At 49.7% G+C, this 24,213-nt stretch overlaps 1 protein-coding gene and 2 non-coding genes across 6 annotated transcripts; all 3 read left to right on the top strand.

Annotated features, from left to right (window-relative positions):
* Nucleotides 1–593: 593 nt before the first annotated feature.
* Pabpc4 (poly(A) binding protein cytoplasmic 4) lies at nt 594–16,132 on the top strand. Of its 4 annotated transcripts, none has more exons than XM_087904639.1 (16): nt 594–1,595; nt 4,684–4,877; nt 7,087–7,202; nt 8,316–8,455; nt 8,790–8,884; nt 9,542–9,679; nt 10,158–10,253; nt 11,590–11,862; nt 12,075–12,162; nt 12,274–12,345; nt 12,842–12,928; nt 13,023–13,150; nt 14,828–14,921; nt 15,008–15,138; nt 15,365–15,474; nt 15,820–16,132. In XM_087904639.1, the coding sequence occupies exons 1-15, from the start codon at nt 1,403–1,405 to the stop codon at nt 15,461–15,463; spliced, it is 1,944 nt and encodes a 647-aa protein (XP_087760765.1). In that variant the 5' UTR covers nt 594–1,402; the 3' UTR covers nt 15,464–15,474; nt 15,820–16,132. The 4 variants fall into 4 exon arrangements, with proteins under 4 accessions (XP_087760765.1, XP_087760764.1, XP_087760766.1 ...); XM_087904638.1 differs by having other exon boundaries at nt 12,274–12,393; XM_087904640.1 differs by lacking the exon at nt 12,842–12,928 and having other exon boundaries at nt 595–1,595; nt 12,274–12,393.
* LOC125400548 (small nucleolar RNA SNORA55) lies at nt 9,267–9,370 on the top strand. The gene has a single exon (XR_007231987.2). It is a non-coding gene; the product is annotated as a small nucleolar RNA SNORA55 (small nucleolar RNA).
* LOC125400549 (small nucleolar RNA SNORA55) lies at nt 10,459–10,591 on the top strand. The gene has a single exon (XR_007231988.1). It is a non-coding gene; the product is annotated as a small nucleolar RNA SNORA55 (small nucleolar RNA).
* Nucleotides 16,133–24,213: the final 8,081 nt, after the last annotated feature.

Raw genomic sequence — 24,213 nt, 5'->3', positions numbered from 1 at the left:
TTTGGTTTTGGTTTTGGGAGTCAGGGTTTCTCTGTATAGTTCTGACTATCCTGAAACTCACTCTGTAGACCAGGCCGGCCTGGAACTCAGTGACCTCCACAATCCAACCTTAAGGTTATATGTTCTCAAAACTTCAGTATGTCTTGTGTATTCAGCTCAACCATTTAGTGGGCCACCTATTAACTGTAATTTAGCGTCCCTAAATAGGCATTTCGTGGCTATTTATTTATTCATTTATTTATTTTAGTTTTTCGAGACAGGGTTTCTCTGTAGCTCTGAGGCCTGTCCTGGAACTCGCTCTTTAGACCAGGCTGGCCTGTGCCACCACTGCCCGGTCTCGTGGCTGTTTTTTTTTAACGTTCTGGCTACGTGGGTTCCATTCCGGATAACGGGTGTTGAGGAGACTCTTCGGCGGGTGCGAGCGGTCGGTCCTCCGCACGCCAGGGGTCGCTGTGGCGCCTCGCCGCGGCTCCAGGTCATCTCGTGTGGCCGCCCCGCCTTGGGCCCCCGGGCAGAGTGGGCGGGCACGACTGCGCCCAGGTCGCGAGGCGCCCTTCGACCAGCAGCGCCCGGGGCGGGCGGGTATAAATGGAGCGGTGGCTGCTCCGGCCGCCTCTCTCCGCCCCGGGTCGCAGCAGCTTGTGCTGCGTTCAGGCTCAGTAAGCCTGAAGCAAAAAAGAGAAAAAGCTTAAAAAAATTACAAAAAAGCCTAAAAACCTAAAAAAAAAAAAGAAAGAAAAGAAAAAAGAGCAAAAGAAGAAAAAGAACAAGAACGGGAGAGCGAGTCGTACTGGGTGCCCGCGGGGAAGTGACTTTCGCACGTTTCCGGCCTGCCTGTCTGTCCGCGTCAGTCCGTCCGGTGGTGAGCCGCCCCCGGCCCGCACGGCACGCCTCTGCGCCGCGTGGCAGCCCCGCGCCCCGGCCGCACCACGTGTCCGCTGCCCTTCGCCGGCACCCGCAAAGATTCGGTTTCCCCCTTCCCGGGCCGCTGTAATTGTAAACCGCCGGGAGCCCGGGGCCTATATTTATCGAGAAACGCGTGTCCCCAGGGCCGCTGTGAGCGCAGCATCTGTCTGCCTCCTGGAAAAAAAATTTTTTTAGCCCCCCTTTGCCAGGGGATTCCCTACTTTAATTTTTATTTTTAAGCCCCAAGCTAGGACAGCTGGAGAGTACAAACTCCAGGAGAGGGCCATATTGTTTTTGAAAGCCTTTTGTCTTTGGGGCTTTTGCGGTTCCGTGCAAGCGTTCCCGCACTCCCGTCCCGCCTGCTCCAGCCTCTCCCGGTGTCGCTGGTGCCACCTGTGCGCTGCGGCGCGGGCCACGGCTCCTCGGAGCCCCTTTTGTCCTGCAGTGAGCCCTGTAAGAAGTCCTGGCGGGGCTCGGGGTGGTGGGGGGTGGGGAGATGAACGCTGCGGCCAGCAGCTACCCCATGGCCTCCTTGTACGTGGGCGACCTGCACTCGGACGTCACCGAAGCCATGCTATACGAAAAGTTCAGTCCTGCGGGGCCTGTGCTGTCCATCCGGGTCTGCCGCGATATGATCACCCGCCGCTCTCTGGGTTATGCCTACGTCAACTTCCAGCAGCCAGCTGACGGTGAGTAGAAACTGTCTACACAGTCGGGAGATTCCGGGGGGACCTGTAGGCGGAGGCCGATCTGGCTAGAACTGGCGAGGAACGTGACAGCATGTTGCCAGAGAAGCCATCGGTGGAAGCAAGTGCTTGAGAGCCGAGCCTGTGGTCACGACCCCGGCTTCCAGCCTTGCCTCTACCACTCGCTAACCTGATGACCTTGGGCTACTGGGTGGGGGTGGGGTGGAGTGGGGGTTGGAACGCCAGGAGATTGTAAATTGGGATCTGAATGAAGTGACTGGACTGATCTAGTGTGTCCAGTCCTACTCAAGCAGAAGTGGGTCTGTTGTAGACCCTGGCATGGACTGGCACTCCTCGATGGCTTGAAGCAGCGCCCTCCAAAAGTGTTGGTTGCAAAGCCACTGATCCTCCCCGCCCCTTAACCTGTCCCGAGTCTTGATTTTTGTGTTGATTAGGGTGACTGTAGGGCAGTGGGAAGCAAGGGAGACAATTTCATGCCTTAACCTTGAGGGCGCCTTTGCTAGTGTCGCCGGCTGCATCTACCCGCACCCCCCCCCCCCACGTTTGCCACACACAGTGTTTTGGGGACTTTTCTCGGCTCTGTGTGAAGCTCTAGGCTGTGGGGGACGGTGCCTAGGTAGTCTAGGGTGGTAGTCACTTGAAATCTCCTGGGCACTTAGTTAATCGCCTCACCTGTGGGTGGTGCCTTATGATTGTCGGAAACCCCTTGTGACGGAAAAGAACCACACCAAGTTGGGCTCCCAGTGCAGTGTCCTGCCGTCCCAGGTGGAGTAGTGGAGACTGCAGGCAAACCTTGGATAAGCCCTGGAGAAACCCAACCGGGGGCTGCACGTGACTCCGGATTAAAAGGGAGCAACTGCAGAGACCACTGATGGGGGAGGGGTGGAGGCAGGACACAAGCCATCCTGTGGCCGAGGATGTCCAGGCCCCTGTTTTCCTTCCATTGATGAGGCAGAGACTTTTCTCCCCAGTTTGCAGCTGAGACCAGGGAATTGGTCTAATGGACTACAGGTATTTCTATTGTCAGAGTACTTAGAGGCTAATCCTAGTGCTTGTCCGTGGAGGTATAAAGAGGGGGCTTTTTTGTTGTTGTTGTTTATCTTAGCAGGGGAGTAATGGAGTCCCTTAGCTGTTGCCTTGCTTTCTTGACTTCTTAACAAAAGTTGTGTCTCTTAGAGATAGCAGAAGCCATTGGTTGGTGTGCCTGCCAGCACATACCTCTGTAGGACTTTCTCCTTGCTATAAATAAGTGTAGCCCGATTTGCCAGCTTACCAACTCCTGGTGCTGTCTGAAATAGATCAGGGATTGTGTTGGGATGGGTTCCTTTACTGCTGATATAATGGAATAGTTTGCAGACTTAGGGATAAGCTCCAACCGGACTTTCTCTGAACTGGCTTGTTTCCCCTCTGCCCAGCCACAGTCCCCAGCCCCCAGCCCCCATGAAGATTTAACGCACATGCTATGGGCAAGGTTGGGAGTAAATCCTCTTGGCTGATTGGATAGTTGGATTTGTTGAGCAGTTTTAGGGAGCTTTCCCCTTTCTTGGTAATGCTAGGGATTAAAGCCAGGGTCTCAGCCTAGTGGGCAGTTGTCCTACTACTAGGTCTATTGCTCGTCTTTTTTGTTTTGTTTTTTAGACAGGGTCTCTATGTAGTCCTCGCTGTACTGAAGCTCAATTCTTCTTTGGCTTTTTTGAGACAGGGTTTCTCTGTGTAACAGTCCTAGCTGACCTGGAACTAGGACCTTGTAGACCTTGTAGACCAGCCTGGCCTCAAATTTACAGAGATCCTCCTGCCTCTGCCTCTCAATGCTGGGATAGAGGTGTGTGCCACCACCACCAGATGAGCTCAATTCTTAATGTGAACCAGGCTAGGCTAGCCTTGAACTGGGGGATCACCTGCCTTTGCCATATGGCAAAACCTCCTGGGAATACAACACACCCCAAATAAGAGCCCATGACAGAACAAAGCGTGGATACCAGTGAAGATACCAACAAAAGCCAATGAGTTTTATTGGGGTGACTTGCAGGAATGTGGGTGAGACAGCTGCATGACCAAAGCCCACTGCAGTGTGTGTGTGACCACTCATAAAGCTGAAGCCCTCTTCTAGGCTGCTTGGCTGGTTTCTGCTTTTTCTAGGCACCTGGTCCACTCTTAACATTTTTACAGCTCTTCTCTTGAGCAACTTGGCAGCTTGGCTTCCTTCCCACTGGAGGAGGGGGTGACTTTTAAATTTTTTTGCAGGGAGTGCCCTAGTGAATCTGATCAGTTTTAGGGACTTCCTAAAGCCATTTTGAGCTGTTTCTGCCTTCTTGCATATGTAGCTTCTTTCAGGATGGAATATGTTTTAATTTGGGAGGAAATTTACACAGCACAGCTGGGAACCTTACGTAGCCCAGGCTGAGCTTGAACTTGTGATCTTCCTGTGCTGAGATTTTTTTTTTTTTTTGGTCCTTCACTGTCTCTGTGGTGCCTGGTGGGCTTAGTAGGGCAGCTGAATTCCTAAGATTCTCTAGAATTCTGATTAAACCTTTGAAAGGTCTAGGCGCCCAAAGGCATTAGGGCCTATCTGTACTATCTGTGCCCTCAGATAAAGGTTGTGGCAGTTTACCCTGCCACAGTCATGCTGAGAGCGCTTCTGTTTAAACTGTGTGTGTGTGTGTGTGTGTGTGTGTAAAGTTTTGTGCAAAAATAGGCAAGGTGTGGTGGCACACACTCTTAATCCCAGAACATGGGCAGATACAGGTGACTCTGAATTCCATGATCTATACATGGGATCCAGGACAGCCAGGGCTGTGTAGAGAGACTCTGCCTCATAAATAAACGAAGAAAATACAAAAAACTGGATGGAGTCTCTTGTTAAGTTTCTCTTAGTTGCCCTGAGTGTGACAATTGGCTACTCACATGGGGCAGGGTTGGTGGACAGCAAAGACCCTTGAACATGAGTATATAGTCCATGGCTGAGGACCTTCTTTTTTAATCGGGTATTAATAGTTCAGTGATCTGGAATGGTGACAGTCTCTTGGTTGATGTTTAGCATTCTTAATTAAAATATGTTCCTCTTCTACAGCTGAGAGAGCCTTGGACACCATGAACTTTGATGTGATTAAGGGAAAGCCGATCCGGATCATGTGGTCTCAGAGGGATCCCTCTTTGAGAAAGTCTGGTGTGGGGAATGTCTTCATCAAGAACCTGGACAAATCTATAGACAACAAGGCACTTTATGATACCTTTTCAGCCTTTGGAAACATCCTGTCCTGTAAGGTAAGCAGTAAAATTCTTTAAAAAAAAAAAGATTTATTTATTATGTATGCAGTGTTCTGTCTGCATGTATGTCTGCAGGCCAGAAGAGGGCACCAGATCTCTATAGATGGTTATGAGCATCCACCATGTGGTTGCTAAGAATGGAACTTAGGACCTCTGGAAGAGCAGCCGGTGCTCTTAACCTCTGAGCCATATCCCCAGCCCCAACATTGAATTATTTTAGTTGAATATTTACTGGATCTTGAAAACAGGATAAATGCTGTGGCTGGGTGTGGTATGCTCTCAAGAATGAGATAGGAGCTATCTAGGGCATTCAAACACAGCCTGGGGTGTAGAAAGACTCAAAACAAGATAATATCAAAGGGAGAGTGTCTTAGAATTAGAGACAGTTGGGTGTGATCATTTTTTAAATGCTAAAATTGGAGCATCGCCCTCTTCCTTCAGTTCTAGGACTTGAACTTGGGGGCCTTATACATTATACATAATGATCTCGATCATATCGGACCTCCATTACTTACTCTTGGCTCGCTCCCTGTAATCCCGTTCCTAGTTCTTTTTGGTTTTATGAGACAGGGTTTCTCTGTAGCTTTGGAGCTATTTTTGTGGCTTTTCTGTCTTATATCTTTATATCTTTTCTGTGTTACCTAGTGCATTTCATTAGGGTTGTTCATAACTCCCTCCCCCATCTCTGCACAAAGCCTCTGGGGTCCAGCAAGCTTTATCCCTAGCCCTCTTTACTTTTCTTTGAGACACCTCACCAAGTTGCCTAGTCTGGCTTGAACTTGTGATTGTCATGAGTCTCTGCATCCTGAATAGCTGTTATTAGAGGTCTGCCATAGATGCTCATCCACCAAGCTGGATCCCATTCTGGGAATGGAATCCTCACAGAAGTACTTGTAGATCATCCCAACCACAGCCTCACATAGCCTGAGGAGGAGGGTGGTTGTTGTTTTGAGACAGGAGTACTTTAGCTCAGCTTGGCTTTGAACTCTTGTATGCGGTGTAGCCAAGGGTGACTTTTCTGACCTTCATGTTTCCAGCTCCCAAATGCTAAGATTACAGGTGTGTGCTCCCTGTGGTTGAGCGCAGGGCAGCATTCCAGGCTGCACTCTGCTGGATGATGGGGTGATGAGAGATGGCATTTTGCAGGTGTTTTCTGTGCTTATTCTCCACCTTCCCTGCCTTCATGTTACCTGCTTTTGGAAGCTTGAACAATTTTCATTTTGGATAAGGGAGGGGGAGGACAGAGGCCCAGTGTTTCCAGGACCCCTTACTCAGCCATCTCAGAGGCATTCTTTAACCTTCACGTGGTGCTATTTACATGTTTAAGACTGAGACTTGAATTCTTTTGTGCTTGAGAAGCAGTTTCTTCCTAAGCACTTTGGTTTCTACCCAGATCTCCTGGGTTGTTTTTTTCTTTCCTATTGCTTTGTTGCGCTGATAATTGAACCCAGGACCTGTCCAGTGCTGTGGGGGGCGCGGCTCTACTGTTGAGCTTGTCTCCAGCCTTCTCTTTAAATGCTTGTGGAGGTCAGAGGATGATTAACAAGAGTCAGTCAGTTTCACCTTGTGGACCCCAGGGAATGAACTGGGGCTGTAGGCTTGGTGGTGAGCTCCTTTACACACCGGACCACATACAGACCCCTTGTGTTTGTTTGTGGGTTTTTTTTTTAATCATTTGTTTTTGAGGCAGAATCTTACAATCCAGGCTGGGCTCCAAAGTGTTCTGTGTACTGTGGATGACCTTGAACCTCATCCGAGCTGTGGCTATCCCAAGTGCTGCTATTACAAGCTTGTCACCACACTTAGCCAGATTCTTTAAAAAAAAAAAAAATAATGAAAGTAAATTTGGAACAAAAGTCTACGCTCAGCTGGAAGCTCATGAGGTAGAGTGCTTGCTATACAAGAAAAGGATCTGAGTTTGTCCACATAAAAAGTGGACATGGGCATGCATATATGATACCAGTACTGGGGAGGGATATAGAAAACCTGAAACATAATTCCTGGGGGCTTGCATGCCAGCCTGACCTGACCAGACTGACTCCAAAAGAACCCCCTGAGGCTGACCTCACAAACATGTTTTTGGGTAGAAGCAGGCTAACTGTAAGTGGAGTACTCTCAGGTGCTGGTGCTGTGTGATGTTGGGTCACAGGAGGTCCCAGCTGGTACGTCTGGCGGATGCTCAGGTGGTCTCCCTCTTCTTCAACAGGTGGTTTGTGATGAGAATGGCTCTAAGGGTTATGCCTTTGTCCACTTCGAGACCCAAGAGGCTGCCGACAAGGCCATCGAGAAGATGAATGGCATGCTCCTCAATGACCGCAAAGTGTGAGTGTCCCAGTCTGGAGCGACAACCATCGCATGAGCCAGCCATGGCCCCACCTCGGTATTAACTGGCACACACAAGGCGGCTACTGGTTCTCTCGGCCCAAGTGTGGCCTGCTCCTACCTCTCCACTCCAGGGCTGGTGAGTCTCCCTGCCCGAGCCATGGCAGCCCTTTTGACTCGCCACGGTGGGCTCCCTGCCCGAGCCATGGCCTGCCTGCTGCCTCTCCCTTAAAGGCATTCATCTGTGGGTTTTGTGAGCATCAGCAACTGGGACTGGCTAGAAGACAGCTCTGAGCCTGCTCTGAGCAGGGGTCTTGGCCAGTGGCAGAGTGGAGAGGCCCTGGGCTGACCAGGAGCTGGATACTACTAGCTGTGTGACCTTGACTTTCCTATGACTCGGGTCTGCCCATAGGTCATTAAATTTTCCTCTACCTCGTTCTTCCTTCCTCTGAGCTGCGACTCCCATTTTACTGCATGCATAGTTTGCATACAGTGAAAAATACATCTCTTTGCGGAGACACCGCGTAACATCTTGTCATTACTGTGGGGTGGGGACAGAACTTAGCTGAACCATGTGGTGGGGGAGCGAAAGTACTGTTACATTTTGGCTATTGGAAGCAGCGATCATTTCTGTCCTTTGTGGTGTGGGACAGACAAGGCTGTGCTTATGTCTGTCGGGTGTGGAGCTATTTTCCTGGTGGAGTTACCAGGTGATACAGCAGGAGAGGAAAGGCTCCCGGTGACAGCCATCTCACCGCCAGACTACCCGCTGTTAACAGTTTGGTTTGTACCCTTCCAGACGTTTTCTATGCATTTACATAGATGCACAGAAATGAACATTTTAAAAACATGGTCGTCAGGTTTCTTCACGAAGGCAGTGTGATGTGGTAGGAGTGGCCCTGGTCTGAACCAGGGGCCTGGGACGGGTCCTTGCAGGACAGTCTTGCCTCTTTTTTTTCCTGCTGGGGACTTGGGCGTCTGAGCTTGTTCTCACGGTGGATGGGGCCCTGGTATTAACCTCTCCTGTCAGCCTTTCCTCTGTACTCCTTTGGGCCCCTGGAGGTCATGTCTGTTCCTTCTGAGTAAGCGCTGTGCGTCACGGTGTCTTTGTAGGTTTGTGGGCAGATTCAAGTCTCGCAAGGAGCGTGAAGCTGAGCTTGGAGCCAAGGCCAAGGAATTCACCAATGTTTATATCAAAAACTTTGGGGAAGAAGTGGATGATGATAACCTGAAAGAACTATTCAGTCAGTTTGGTGAGTTGGTGTCTGTAGCCCACATGTCCGTTTGTCCTGTCTGTCCATTGGCTCGAGAAATAACCTGTTCTTACTTAACAAGCAGGGCACTTGTCTCAGGGTCAGAGGGTGGGTAGGGTCCCGACCTTTTTCTCTCAGCTTCATCCTAGCTCCTTTCATCGTTTTTTTTTTTTTTTTTTTTTTTTTTTTTTTTTTTAAGGCCAGGCATGTTAGCCTCTTTCTGCCTTAAGCCCATCTGGGCTCAGCCAGAGATTCCTTCAGTTTGAGTTACTAGCAAGAAATCTTGAGCTGTGGTAGAGATGGTGTCACTAATAGTTCTGTCCTTTGATAATAGGTAAAACCCTAAGTGTCAAAGTGATGAGAGATCCCAGTGGGAAATCCAAAGGCTTTGGCTTTGTAAGTTACGAAAAGCACGAGGATGCCAATAAGGTGAGTGTTCTGTGAGGGTGTGGCAGAACCTGTAGGTAGTACCTGGTGCCCGGTAGAGCCGAGCTGGAGTGGGCTGCCTAGTGGTGGGTGTGCAGTGCTATGGATGCAAGTCAGTTATTGTATCTGTTACATCACCCAGCATTTGCTCGTACCTGTCACTTGCTGTTGAAAGATTGGGACAGGTAGTTGTTCCCATTCTTGTAGGGGAACTGAAGCCTCAAACGTTGAACCTCTGCCTGTGGGTAGAGCAGTATGCTGGACTCTTAAGCTGCAAAGGGGCCTGAAAAGCCTATAGCTAGATTAGTCAAGACAGGCATCTGCCTATGTTTTATACAAATACTGGGTGTGGAATCTTCTCTCCCTCTCTCTTTTTTTGCCTTCTGCACTCAAATCTTTCCCAGTCCTGCTGCCTGGTGCCGGTTTGGGGACAGACAGTGCTACAGTAGAGCAGGTCTTGGGGCCTGTCCCTACAGCTCTGCCACACTTCCTCCTGGGCAGTGAGGGCATTTGGAAGATGCTGGGGTTGGGAATTAAGACCCAGTAGCACAGTTAGATGCTAGCCCCACTTAGCAGATGAGTCTAGAGGTGGGACCCCAGTCACTCCAGAAGAAGACCCTCTCTCTGCACCTGCATTACAGACATACGTCTTCTCTCTAGGCTGTGGAAGAAATGAATGGAAAGGAAATGAGTGGGAAAGCCATATTTGTAGGCCGTGCACAGAAAAAAGTAGAACGTCAGGCTGAATTAAAACGGAAATTTGAGCAGCTGAAGCAGGAGCGAATTAGTCGGTACCAGGTGAGGTGGGCTTGGCATCTGTACCTGTCTGCCAATAAAGGTTATGGCCTTGGGTATGGAGGGCATTGCTGAGTAGAGACAGTGATTTCCAGTCTCTGTTCTGTTCTGAAAGTGTCTGCTCACTACTCTTTGCTGTGTGGGTTCATTTTTCTTAAACTGATGCCCCCTTTGTTAGCTCAAAGGTCCCTGAAGAGTGAGTGGTTGGCCAGGGCAGCTGTGGAGAAGGTGACGTGGCTGCATTGTTGGCCCTGGCAGTTTTAGGGCAGAAGTTGCTCAACTTGGGCTTGTAGAGACCGTGATTTACTTTTAACCCAGTCTGACCTGGATGGAGAAAGTCACAGTCTAGCTTAGGCTGACCTTGAACTCTCAGAAACCCTCTCTCCTTAAAACACTTTGACAGGTTCCCAAGCATGTTCTGGGGCTCACATTGGGAAGTGACTGTGTGTACAGGTGTAATTAACAGTGGTCCCTTCCCCAGGGAGTGAATCTCTACATTAAGAACTTGGATGACACCATTGACGATGAGAAATTACGGAAAGAGTTTTCTCCTTTTGGATCGATCACCAGCGCTAAGGTAAGGGTTTGGAAGCAGCACGTTCTGCTGGTGACGTCAGTGGATGTCAGTTAGTTATGACGGTGGTCCTGAGTACAGTGTTATTCCAGCATGTTCCTCCTTGCTTTGGGTGCCCCTGAGAGTCATGCTCTGGAGAAGTAGATGTGTGGTGTCTGCTTGCACTGGAGCTTGGAGTCCGGCCCAGTTCCTCCTTGTAGCCCCTACAGCACTCAAATCTTTCCCAGTCCTGCTGCCTTGTGCCGGTTTGGGGACAGACGGTGCTACAGTAGAGCAGAGAATATCCAGACGGGTCGTTTTCCATTTGTCTTGGGGCCTGTCCCTACAGCTCTGCCACACTTCCTCCTGGGCAGACTCCATGTGAAGGTTTGGCTGGGTAGCCATGCTTACATGGATGAGCAGTGGTATGTCCTTGGCACTTTGGGAACGTGACAGACTGCTGTGTAGAATGTGCACGGCCTGCCATAAGATACTGTTTGGTAGAGGATGCCACTGGTAGTGAGAAAAAGGGGACTGTGTGACTAAGTAGGATTTGGTGACCCTGCTCTTAGTGTAAACTGCTCTCAGGGTAGGGACGTTGTGCAAAGGATGTTACCATTTGTATTGTTATGGTTTTAAAGAGATAGGATCTCGCTTCGTTAGACCAGGCTGACCTCAAGCTCACAGAGATCCACCTGCCTCTGTCTCCTGGGTGCTGGGATTAAGGTGTGTGCCACTATATCGATCGAGCTGGGGTTATTCTGTTTAATTCGGGGTGTTGGCAAAAAGAACCCTGGAGGATGTGAGTGATTAGCCAGAGCAGCTGCGGAGGTGGCATGTGACTGCTTTGGTGCTGGCGAACTTTCCTCTTGGTGTTTTCACTTGGCTGGCCTGTGGGAGAATCCCCCTGAGGTCCCTGGTGCCGCTTTCAAGATCATGGCCGAGCGCTGTTTCGTGGGTAGGACATTGTTGAGCTGGCGACACTTGACTTTGGGCTGATGATGCCCGCACACACAAGACTCAGAGAAAGCAAGTGCCCTTTCGGACAGGGAAAGACAATAGTGGCTTGCTCTACAGTTGTGGAGACACAGGCTCAGAGGGCAGGTCAGACTGTTTAGAATCTGGGTTCCCTGGGTTCCAGGTCACTGCCTCCCACTGAACGGGTGACAGCCATTGGCAACCTGGAAAAAACTAAGCTGCAATTAGTTTGTTTGAGATAGGATTTCACAGCAGCTCTTGAGCTTCTGAACCTCTTCCCTCCCCAACCCGTGTGTGTATGTGTGTGTGCGCGCGTGCGCGTGTGCGCATCCTGGCCCCTCTAGTAGATGTGCCTCCCTCAACATGAGCTGCTCCTTTGTAGGTGATGCTGGAAGATGGAAGAAGCAAAGGGTTTGGCTTTGTCTGCTTCTCATCTCCTGAAGAGGCGACCAAAGCAGTCACTGAGATGAACGGACGAATTGTGGGCTCCAAGCCGCTGTATGTTGCCCTGGCGCAGAGGAAGGAAGAGCGAAAGGCTCACCTGACCAACCAGTATATGCAGCGTGTGGCTGGCATGAGAGCGCTCCCTGCTAATGCCATCTTAAATCAGTTCCAGCCTGCGGCGGGTGGCTACTTTGTGCCAGCAGTTCCGCAGGTGGGTCTGCCAGGGGACGGTGGCAGCTGCTTCTGTGTTCTTTAGCTGGGGGAGGGGTTTGAGGATACTGATGCTGAAGTAAGGAGACATTAACCTGTGATCATTTGGGTAGAGTGCCTTTCACTCATTAACTTGGGGCTTAGTAGTAAGGTGAGGGAGTCGAGGCTGGTGTGTTCAGGTTCTCAGGTTCTGGGTGCTCATCTCCCCTTCAGGCTCAGGGAAGACCTCCGTATTACACACCTAACCAACTAGCGCAGATGAGGCCTAACCCACGCTGGCAGCAAGGCGGGAGACCTCAAGGTAGGTAGCTGGAAGCAGGGGCTTCCTCACCCAGGTATACCTGTCCAGTTCCTGCTTCTGCAGCCCAGCCTCTGGCTTGTTGGTGACTTGTTGTCCCTGTCTCTTCGCCAGGCTTCCAAGGAATGCCAAGTGCTATACGGCAGTCTGGGCCTCGTCCGGCTCTTCGCCATCTGGCTCCAACTGGTAATGCTCCGGCCTCTCGTGGCCTTCCTACTACCACTCAGAGAGTCGGTGAGCAAACTCGCCTGCTGAGCATGGCCGGGGAGGAGGGAGTCAGGATGATTAGCTCTGCCCTGGCTTGGTCAGTCTGGGGCTCGTTTTCCTAAGGCCTGGTCCCATCTCTTAGCTGTGTGCTTAGGCAGGCTGTTTATTCAGGCAGGAGCAGTGACGAAATGAACCCTGGGTGTGTTGGTAACTTTGAACATTCCTGCTCACGGTGGCACGTGAAGGGTTAACCAGAAGTATTCTCTCTGGATTACTATACAGACCTGCTGTTGATGGGTCGGGGGACAAGGAACCGTTTAGAGTATGTCATGTTCTAATGTACAAAGACTTGTGTGGTGTCCTTTGGCCCTGTGAGGGACATGTGTGGTCATGTATTGGAGATTCTTTTTCCGTGGGACGTGGCCAGTTGGACATCCGCTGCCGACACTGATGCGCATTTGCTGGTCTGTTGTAGGGTCTGAGTGCCCGGACCGCTTGGCTATGGACTTTGGTGGGGCTGGTGCCGCCCAGCAAGGGCTGACTGACAGCTGCCAGTCTGGAGGTGGTATTGGCTGCACACAGACGGGGGAAAGCTGGGATTTGACGGGCCTTTGCCCAGGCTGACGGGCTTTAATCATGCTTGTTCTTCCCACAAGGCGTCCCTGCAGCCGTGCCAAGCCTTGCACCTCGTGCCGCAGTCGCTGCCGCCGCTCCCAGGGCTGTGGCTCCATACAAGTATGCCTCCAGTGTCCGCAGCCCTCACCCTGCCATTCAGCCGCTGCAGGTGAGGTCCACCACAGCCATAGAAGCGTCTGTCCTGTTTGTGCTCAGTTTTAAAGATGCCTTGGTTTGATTCCCTCACCAGGGTCTCCGCGCCTGCTCTGTCTCCACTGTGGTGATTCAGACGCTGGCCCTGAGAGCAACAGGCTTGAAAGCCTTTTGATTAGTAACAGTTCAGAAATAGCAGGAAGCAGCTGGTGCTTCCTGTCCCTTAAGACACCTGCCTATCAGCTCTGTGAGCCCTGACAACACTTTCACACCCAGTGACCTAATTGATCCTTGGTTTGGAATATAACGGCTGTTAGTAACTTCTGACTTAGAATTGAAACTCAGCCTCAGGGACACAGCTCAGCTGGCAGGTTTTACAAGGCTCAAGACCAAAGCCTTGCCTTGTAACCATGATGACCTGAGTTCAGATCCCAAACACACATGGAAAGCTGGACGCGGTGGTACCCCCCATGCTGTTGGGCCAGAGACAGATGGACCCTTGAGCTTGTAGTGAGTTTGGGAAGACCATGTCTTGGAAGTAAGGTGGCGAGTGTTTGAGGATATCTGACTTGGACATGGCACGTGCACACAGAAGGCTGGGCAGGGTGGGCCATCTTTGTAATGTCAGTATAGGGGAGGCAAAAACAGGATCCCTGAGGCAGATTCCAGGCCATAGAAAAGCTTAGTGGGGTGAGTGGTGCTGGAAGAATAAGACCCTACCTAGGTTTACCTTGGCCCCTTCACACACAAACACCCAGAAGAAAAGGCTTTACAGAATGTGGAGAGCTTCCCTTGCCTAAGCTGTCTCCTTCCACTAAATATGAGTCAGGATACAACCAGTTCATTTCAGAGCTTGGTAGCAGTTGCTGTGCCTGGCCTTGGTTGTGCAAACAGATAGCTTCGGGAGTGTGAGCTGCTGTGTGGGTTATTCTTCAGTGTCTTCGTCCAGTCTCTAAAGTGGGGGTTGTCCTTCACCTGTAAGGCCTTTCAGGGCTCTCAGCAATGTTACTGTTACATGTTAATCATCCTGCATATATGTAAAAATCTGGTCCAGGACCTGGTGCTGAAGGAAAAAATATAGCTAGGATGTTGGTATAGCCTGCAATCCAGGCACTGGGGTGGTAGAGGCAAGAGTTGAAGGGTTAGGACTTGAAGGTCAGCACTTAGCTACATACTGAGTTCAAGGCCAGCTTGGGTTAAGAGAGACTACACGGTGAGGTATGTTTGGGCATGCTTAGATTCTCTGACTCCTGGCTTCGTTCACGCTGGAATTAACTAACGTAAAGGAGACCTTGACGAGGAGATGTGTACAGTTTACTGTGGAGCTGGAGCGTGCTTATTCCAGCCCTGGGGACTGCGGGTAAAAGGATCATCAAGAACTCCAGGCCAGCAAGACCACATGAAAAACACAAAATTAAGTTCCGTGTGGCCTGTTTTTACTGCAAGGACTTGAATTGTTAGGCGAGTGGAGCACCAGGCAAATGCTCACCCAGCATGGCAGGCTTGCGTGGTCAGAGGACTGTGACTTCTGACAACTCAACATTCGAGGCTGGTTCAGTTCCCCAAGGGCAGGATTAGTTCTTTAAGCACTAGACAGCCACTTCCACCATCTCTTCTTTTTCTCGTGGGTACATGTTCAAGTGTTCAGCTTGAGTGTCTTCCATAGTGCTAACCCACTATTGCTGGCTCACAGACACCTCAGCCTGCGGTCCATGTCCAGGGCCAGGAGCCGTTGACTGCCTCGATGCTGGCTGCAGCGCCCCCCCAGGAACAGAAGCAGATGCTGGGTAAGTGTCCAGTGCTTGTAGAAGAGCAGTGAGCCTGGTGCCAGTGGGATTGGATACCCTTGTGATGCTGACTGTTCTGCCCCCAGGGGAGCGTTTGTTCCCACTTATCCAGACAATGCATTCAAACCTGGCCGGCAAGATCACAGGGATGCTGCTGGAAATCGACAACTCCGAGCTGCTCCACATGCTGGAGTCCCCCGAGTCTCTCCGTTCCAAGGTGGGCTGCCTTTTAGGCCCTGTGACATCAGGGCCCAGCTTCAGAGAATGGGCTTTGGGGTGTTTGGCGAATGCTAGGTTCTCGTCTGTCTAGACAAAGGTCTGTTGTCCCTGTGACCCCTCTCATGCCTCATCTGTGATGTGGGCTACTGCTGAAGGTGACACTGGGAGAGGCCAGGGAGAGGCAGGTGGCCCTCCTCCATCACTGGCTCTCGGGTCTTTCACAGGTGGATGAAGCTGTGGCAGTCCTGCAGGCTCATCATGCCAAGAAAGAAGCCGCCCAGAAGGTGGGCACTGCTGTTGCTGCTGCTGCTGCTACCTCTTAGACAAGGAAAAAGTAGGTTTGACAGTTGGGTTGGGTTGGGTTTGGTGTTTTTCCAGATAGGGTCTCCCATATGCCCTTAAGTTCACTCAGCCTCCAGAATGCTGGGATTAAAGGCATAACACAGCATCTACCTGTAATCCCAACTGCTCGTGTGGCTAAGGCCTTAGATCACTAGTGCCCAGTCTCGTCTGAGTGAGTTACACAGACGACCTCACCATCTCAAGGCCCAGCGCCCCCACCTTCCTGGCCTGAAATACTGACAGAAACAGCTGTAATTACAACATGAATCTGCTGCTGTCTGTACAGGTCTTCCCAGCTTGGCCTGAGGTTGCTTGTTTGTGTTTCTCTTTGATTCAGGAGTCAAAAGCCAAATAACCCCTCATGGCATTCAGCGGAGGTCTGAAGACTCCCTAGTTCGTCTGCGGACCTCCACACCAAGAACCACAAGTTGCAAATTCAATAGGTCATTTTGTATCAAGAGGTCAATTATGAAGCACCTAGAATTTTTCAATTAAGAGAATATATTCTCTGGGTTCTGCTATGGCCCGGGAGGTAACTTTTTTTTTTTCTATTTGTGGGTTTTGATTTTTTTCCCCCTCCCAGAAATTGGATTTAATGTACCCAAGACTTTTAAGTTTCTCAATAAAGAAAAAAAATCTCTATAAAACTAGCTGTCATATTTGTGTGTTGCCCTTGTTTTTACTCCATAATTTGGGGCTTTTGCTGACTGTGCTGTTAGGCTTTGAACATATGTGGAGGGCCGCAACCACATTCTCCATTGCTTCAAGGGACAAAGGTAGAGATTGACCTCTGTGACCTCAAGGTGTGGTGGTACACGCCTTTAGTCCTGATGCCTGGGAGGCTGTAGAAAGGAGCTGCGGGCAGGCCTGCTTTTCGCCTCACCCAGCTCCCGCACGGCTAGCTTAGTCCCAAAAATAACAACACACAAATTGTATTCATTTAAGCACTGCCTGGCCCATTATCTCTAGAGAGTTAGTTACTGACTAACTCTCATATCTTGATATTAACCCATTTCTAATAATCTCATGGTAGCACCACGAGGTGTGGCTTACCGGGAAAGATTCAGCATGTCTGACCTAGTGGCTGGCTCCATGGCATCTGCCCCATTGCCCTCTTCCCAGCATTCTGTTCTGTTTACTCCGCCTACCTAATTTTCTGTCCTATCAAAGGGCCAAGGCAGTCTCTTTATTGACCAATGAAAATAACACAATAGACAGATAACCCTCCTCCATCAGGAGGCAGAGACAGGCAGATCTCTGAGTTCAAGGTGATGTAGCACACGCCTTTAATCCTAGCTCATGGGCTTGGTAACTCTCTACTGCTGCGTCCCTGCCTACTTCTGAGGCATCACCTGGGATAATGGGCAGCGGACCAATCCAAGAGTGACACGTCAGAAGTGAGGACTGTTTCCTTTATAAGGGCTGGGTTCCCCTCATTCTGGGTCTCCGCTTTGGAAGCTGATGCTCTCCCTCTCAAGACGCATTAAAGCTTTACTGCAGAAGAATCCTAAGTGCCCTGCATCGTTCTTGCTGGCGAGGCCGAGCGCGGGACAGAACATAGCAAATGAATTTACTTTAATGTGTGTGTTTTGTTTTTTAGAAGAATAGTACAAGGTTATAGCAAGGATGCCCCAAGTTAAATGTGGGGCTGGGAGGAGGAGCTTGCCTGGCACATACTATGTCATAGGCCCAATGATACGTGGAGGCCAGCTTGGCTCAAACATGAAAAAGTTAAGTGTGAATTGAACCAGCATAGGACGCTGGCTGCATCCTCATGACAGAGTCTACACTTGAATCTGGTAAGAGTCCAGGTTCCACTGGGGTAGCTGTGTACCCCAGGGGCGGGTAAGGTTTGTCCAGCTTCCTGCAGTCACTCACCCTGTTCACACAGCAGAAGATGCAGTGGCCCAGTTCCTGCAGCAAGGCTTCAGCTGTGGGAAATGCTCAGGAGTCCCCCGGTAGGAACACAAGTTATGGCCAAGGTCAGCTGTCTGTCCAGTCTTGACCTCCTTAGGGCTGTGGGTAGGTTGTCTCTGGGCGGACTCCTTTCCTTTAGGGGCTGGTCTTCCAGCCCAGACTCTCTGTCTAATAAAACAAAATTACTCTAATATTTCTGCATGCATTGAGGCTTAAAACCACTTGTAACTCCAGGGTATCCAAGATCTCCCTCCTTGGTCACTTTCACTCGTGCACACTCCACAGAGCTAACACTCCAGGCACACCTCTTTAATCCCAGCACTTGGGAGGTAGGTGAATCTGAGTTCAAGGTCAGCCTGGTCTACAGAGTGACTTCTAGGACAACCAGGGCTACACAGAAGCTCTCTCTTGAAAAACCAAAATAATCTTGGGTTGGTAAAGAAAGGTAACTGAGCCTCATGACCAACTGAACCATGATCTGGCTGTCACACTACACACACAAGAGACTGAAAAGTAGGCTATGAGCAGCTAACAGGCAGGGATTTTGATATGTGGGCACTTTGAAAATGCTTGAACAGGTTTGGTTGCAGTTCCGGAAGGTGGTTTTCACTGAGCTAAAACCGGGTTTTCCATTCAGAACTGCCCTTTTGGAGGCTGGGGGGCCAGGTAGGACTAGTTTCTTAGCCAGCTTCTAAGGATTCCATTACTCACATATGGCGCTTTAAACCCAATAGTGACCAGTCAAGCCAATGTTTAGAGCATGCTCTTCCCTCCGTTTCTGACTCTGAACCTGAGATGGCCTCAGAACCTTGAGGTGGGTTCTACCTGCCTCCCGCCACCATCCCCGGCTCTGGGGTTTAGGTGCCTGTCAGTGACTATCAGTACTGTACTGAGTGTCCTCGGGTTTGCAACAGCTGCTGTATCTCCTGAGCATCCCCACAGGAACACTTGTCCTTCTTGTCTCTAACTGGCATGGAACCCAGGCAGGCCCTTGAGCATACATATCATTTTCTTTATACATAATTATAATCCGTTTTTATGTATATATTTTATGCATGTATGTGCACACACATATATAAATATACACACACATTTTTTTCACTCCGCACTGGTTGAGAGAAAACAGGACATTACACCCCATTTACTCCTTAATTTTTAATTTCTAAATTTCATCTTTAGTGTCACTGTCGGCCTGGCTCTCAGCTCATGGCCTCTTCCTGTGTGCTAGGGGCAACAGTGCCCAGCTTTAATATGCTTTCTAAAAGCAAGTACAAAATTCCTTTAATTCCAGCACTCGGAGGCATAGGCAGGCAGATCTCTGAGTTCGAGGCCAGCCTGGTCTACAGAGTGAGTTCCAGGACAGCTTAGGACTGTTATATAGAACTCTGTCTTGAAAAACTAAAAATAAAAAACTATAAGTATAAACTCAATAGAGGGACAACACAGCCCTTTTCTGGCCCTGTTCAGACTTTATCTTCTTACAGTGGCTTTGGTGGTTTTCATCCCTGACTGAGGGTTCCAGTCTATGCTGGTCGGTATATCTCTTCAGTCCCCTTCATGGGAATCTGCTTCCCAGGTTCCTGTTGTCCTGTTTTCGAAGGTCCAGGGTTGACTTCAGTCATCCTGTGAGCGCTGCAGGAACACGGCAGATTAGTGTGTCCTGGGAGGAAGTGCAGGAGTGGACTCGAGCGTCTGCCATCACTTGGTTAAGGCCAAGTCAATGATGTTTCATGTTTGAGAATTTTTCAGTTTTCCCTCACAGGGCCTCACTGTTACAACTTGGAACTTGAGATTCTCCTGTCTCAGCCTGTCTGAATACTGAGATCACAAGGCCTACATCATGCTTGGCTTTTAGGGTTTTTTTTTATTATTATTAATTTTGAGTCAGGGTCTAAGTGGGTAGCCCTGATTGACATGGAACTGGCTATCCATAGACCAGCCTGGTCTGGAACTCACAGTCTCTTGAGTGCTGTGTGCTGCTATGCCTGTCTTTATGAAAGAAAGGAAGGAAGGAAGGAAGGAAGGAAGGAAGGAAGGAAGGAAGGAAAGGAAGGAAGGAAGGAAGGAAGGAAGGAAGGAAGGAAGGAAGAAAGAAAGAAAGGGAAAAAGGAAAGGAAAAAAAGATTAGCATGCTGGGTGGTTAAGAACACTTGCTGCCCTTGAGGACCTGGATTTGGATCCCAGCAACCACATGGGGGTTCACAACCTTCTGTAACTGGTTCCTAGAGATCCAGCGTCATCTGGCCTAGGAACATAAGAGTACACAGTCACAACACGCAGGCAAAACACCCGTGCACATGCTAAGTACATAACATTGCTGCCCCTTCAGCTCATGTCTAAACCTGTTCTATCACTGAACAAAATATGCAGTAGGATCATCTCTGGGGAGAACAGAGTACCCGACGGGGTACCTCTGGGGAGGACAAAATGCATGACAGGCACACCTGTAGGGAAGACAAATGCCCATCGGGAGCATCTCTCAGGAGGAAGTGTTCTTTTGGACCCGGATTTCACTTCATCACTGCAGGGAAGGCTTGTTCATGGCGAAGGAGCATCCGATGGGCAGGGCAGCATGAGCCAGCACCTGGGCAGACGTCACCATCAAAGACAGAGCCTAGTGAATCAGGTGCTGAGTCCCATACCCTAAAGATTCCCCCTCCTCCCAGAACAGTGCCCTCAGCTGAGGAACACGCTTCAGAGCCTTAGTGTGTGGTGGGAGAACTTCCAGCTCAAGGCATAGCAACCAATTCTGGCAAATCCTCAGTGGTTTGTTTTTGTTATTTTTTCAGATACAAACAAAAATGTCCTTATTTATCCTCCTCTATTCCTGCTTAAAACTGTAAGTGTTCTTTTCTCACTTTGCTGTATTGGTGTGGCAGCCTCTGGAAGTCAGTCCACGTCAGGTTCTAGGCGTCCATGGCAGACTGACCACTATTGACCCAGCCGGGGCCCTGTGATGGATGGCAGCTGGGCAGTGTCTGATGGAGTAACACACAGTGTGCACATTTAGAGCCACGCCAGTTTAGTCAGAATCCTCTCCTGAGGAGTTGTAAACAGTCTGCTCTCTCCTTAAACAGAAGTAGTCTACCAGTTCACCCAGAGAGTTTACCAGGCTTCATTACTAGGGGAGGGATTACGACAGGTGTGTGGTATATCCAAACAGCTGCAATAGAGACTCTGCTAACCATGGATGACTCCCTACAGTCACAGAGATGGACCCCACCCCACCGCAAACCCCAGCCTGTACATCTAGCACCTCCTGAGACTCAGCCCACAAGGCCACAAGCAATTAGGGCCGAATTACACACTAATGGCGACTGTGTGTGTGTGTGTGTGTGTGTGTGTGTGTGCGCGCGCGCGTGCGCGTGCATGTATGTGTCTTAATCTCAGGTGAGGGGACCTTGCAGTGTTGTGTGTGTGTGTGTGCATGTACGTGTGTGTCTTAATCTTAGGTGAGGGGATTGCAGTAATTTCCCAAATCCCCTCCAAATTGAAGGTGATCGAGTCCTGCAGTTGATCTGTCAAAGATGGGGGCTGCCTTGCCCAGAGGAAATGCATCCCACAACAATCTTGAGGGTAAATTCCTAGAATTAGAATTACTGGATCAAAGGGTCAAATTACTGTAAACAAGCTGTGGTGACGCATGATTTTAATCCCAGGACTCTGGAGGCAGAGGCAGATGGATCTGTGAGTTTGAGACCTGCCTGGTCTACAGAGTGAGTTCCAGAACAACCAGGGCTACACAGAACTTGTCTCAAACAAAAAGATTTGTTTGTAATTTTATGTGCTGTGTGTACACATCAGCAGGAGGAGGCCAGAAGAGGGTGTTGGCCCCTCTGGAGCTGGAGTTACCTGCAGCTAGCTGTCTTATTTTACTTTTGAGACAGGGTCTCACCATATAGCTTTGTCTATTTTGGTACTCACGGTGTAGACTGGCCTCAAACTAGCCCAAATCCTCCTGCCTTCCAGGTATTATAGACGTGTCACTACTACCTTTCAAACATTTTTAAAATTTATTTCTAGTTGTGTGTGTGTATGTGTGTGTTTGCACAAGCGTGTGAGCGCAGGTGCCTCGAAACTGCTGTGTCCATAGCCCTGGAGCTGGGGTTACAGTGGTTCTGAGCAGTCGGATGTGGGTGCTGAGGATCAAACCCCGCCTCTGAAAGACCATTATGAGCTCTTACCTGCTGAACCATCTCTCCAGCCCCTCTACCTTTCAGACTTAACATTTCCCCCCGTTGGAGCTGGGCAATGAAACCATCAGGCACACTGTATACACAGGTGCACCACCAACGACCACCGCCTGAACCAAAAGCCAGATCCAAGCTCCTGCCTGTCCTCGGGTACCAGACATCATGTGATGTGGGAGGCACATGAATATTTTCTCGGTTTATCAGGCTGTTTATTTTACTTTGTTTATAATGTATTTTTGCTGTGTAAAAACTTGTTTTTAAGCCAGGCAGTGGTGGCTCATGCCTTAATCCCAGCACTCGGGAGGCAGAGGCAGGTGGATCTCTGAGTTTGAGACCAGCCTGGTCTACAAGAGCTAGTTCCAGGACAGGCTCCAAAACTACAGAGAAACCCTGTCTCGGAAAAAAAATAAAAAAAAAGAAAGAAAAAAAAAAACCAACTTGTTTTTATGTAATTTAATTAAACCTTTATTTTATTTTTTAAAGACTGTAGCTCTGATTGGCCCAGGGTTTATGATGTAAACCAGGCTGGCCTGGAATTCCCAGAGATCCGGCTGCCTCTGTCTCCTGAATGCTGGGATTAAAAGATGCATCATCATCATCACTTGGTGGTTTTTGTTTGGCTTTGTTTTGTTTGTTTGTTGTTTTGAGACAGGATCTCATATAGCCCAACTGGTCTGAGAATGACCTTGAACTCCCGATTCGCCCACCTCCATCTCCTAATTTCTGGGGTTACAAAGGTCTCCATGCCTTTTTTTTGTTTTTGTTTTGTTTTTTGAGGCAGGCTTTATCTGTGTATGGTTTTTCAAGACAGGGTTTCTCTGGGTAGCCCTGGCTATCCTGGAACTCACGCTGTAGACCAGGCTGGTCTTGAACTCACAGAGATCTGCCTACCTCTGCTGGGATTAAAGGCCTAGGCACCATTGGGTTGTTAGTTTTTAAAACAGGATCTGACTTTGTAGTTAGGTCAAATATTACAGACACACTTTTCAGTTTCCAAGTAGCCTCTAGAGGGCAGTGGCACCCCACTGAGAGCCTCTGTCCTGGGCAAGCACTTCCTGCCCCAGGATGAACCGGTCTCTATGTGAGTCTTCTTCGAGTTGACCGCTCTATACCTTCTTGCTCCTGGCTGCTGTCTGCCTGTGGTCTTCAGTGGCTCCTACGTAGATCCCCCTTAGACGTCTCAGATCAAAGTCATCGAGTTCTCCATACTTTCTGTTTTAGCAGACACTACCACCTAGCTTGCTGGTCAGGGTCTTGGGCCTCATTCTTGGCATTCATCTGGGCCCAGCTGGATCCATCCCTCCCACACCTACCACATAGTTCTCCTAGGTATCTTTCTGTCTCCAAGATGGCCTCTGCCTCCTGCTAGTTTGGTCAGAGCTATCTTTTTGTTGTTGCTTAGACAGGTTCCTACTATGTAGCCCTGAATAGCCTAGAGCTTAACACATAGCCCAGGCTGGCCATGAATTTGCCATCTGCATCTACTTCCCAAGTCCTGGGAGTACAGGCAAGTGCTATCATACTTGACAGATCATTTTCTCACTCAATTTTAACTAAAAAAAAAAAAAAAAAAGTATTTATAGCCAGGCCTTTAATCCCAACACTCAGAAGGCAGAAGCAGGTGCATCTCTGAGTTTGGGGCCAACCTGGTCCAGAGAGTGAGTTCCAAGACAGTCAGAACTACACAGAGAAACTGTGTATCGAAAAACCAAAAACTAAAAATATATTTACTTGCAATTATTGTGTGTGCCATGTGGGGCACACGACATGATGCCTATGTGACAGCCAAGTGGAGTCGGTCCTTTCCTGCCACCTTTATTTGGGTGCCAGGGACAGAATTCATGTTACCACACTCAGCAAGTGCTTTAGCCTCTGAGCTGCCTTGCCCGACCTCTACATTTTAAATTCCCCTTGTTTTTGTTTTTGAGGCAATCTCATGTAGCCCTGGCTGCCTTCGAACTCGCTATTCACTGAGAATGGTCTTGTGCAGCTGATCTTCAAGCTTCGCAGGGTGGAGAAGGATGTTTGGTGTCTTCCTGGGCAGCGACTCCCACCGAAACAGAAGCTCCCCAATTCAGCGAGGCCAGCTGGCTAGCAAGCTCTCAGAGCGGCCCATCTCCGCCCCCGCCCTCAGTGCTGAGGTTACAGGCATGTGTCCGACTTTATGGGGATCCAAACTCCACTCCCCACGTGACGGCGAGCACTTTACCGCAGGCTCTCTACGGTCATCTTTTGGGGGCTCTTCCCCACTAGGGAATGAGTCTCCCCATGGCTGGGGCCTAGCTCCACAGGAGTCCCATTACCACGTAGGTAGCTCGTATTTGCTGAATAAATGAGAAGAGAAAGCAGTGTTAAAAGATCAAAACATCTTTCCTTAGCCTGTTTCACTGGTGAGGAAAAGCCAGGCGCCCCATCTGTGAGGCCAATGCATCCCAGAGCGAGGGTCAGCCTGTAGAGGGCTGCCGACATGTGCAGACAGGCTTTAAGGACTGGGAGCAGGGTGCAGGGAAACCATGCTTGTTCCTCACAAGCCTCTCCGAGCTCAGCTAGGCCCAAACACCAGTTTCCAGTTCTTCCTGATCTGTGCAAAGCAGACCATCTGGGTGGTGAGCTCGGGTGTT

This window comes from Myodes glareolus, chromosome 3 (genome assembly GCF_982192425.1).
Source record: "Myodes glareolus chromosome 3, mMyoGla1.1, whole genome shotgun sequence".
In the NCBI taxonomy this organism is placed as follows: Eukaryota; Metazoa; Chordata; class Mammalia; order Rodentia; family Cricetidae; genus Myodes; species Myodes glareolus.
This window is presented reverse-complemented; position numbering and strand designations above follow the sequence as displayed.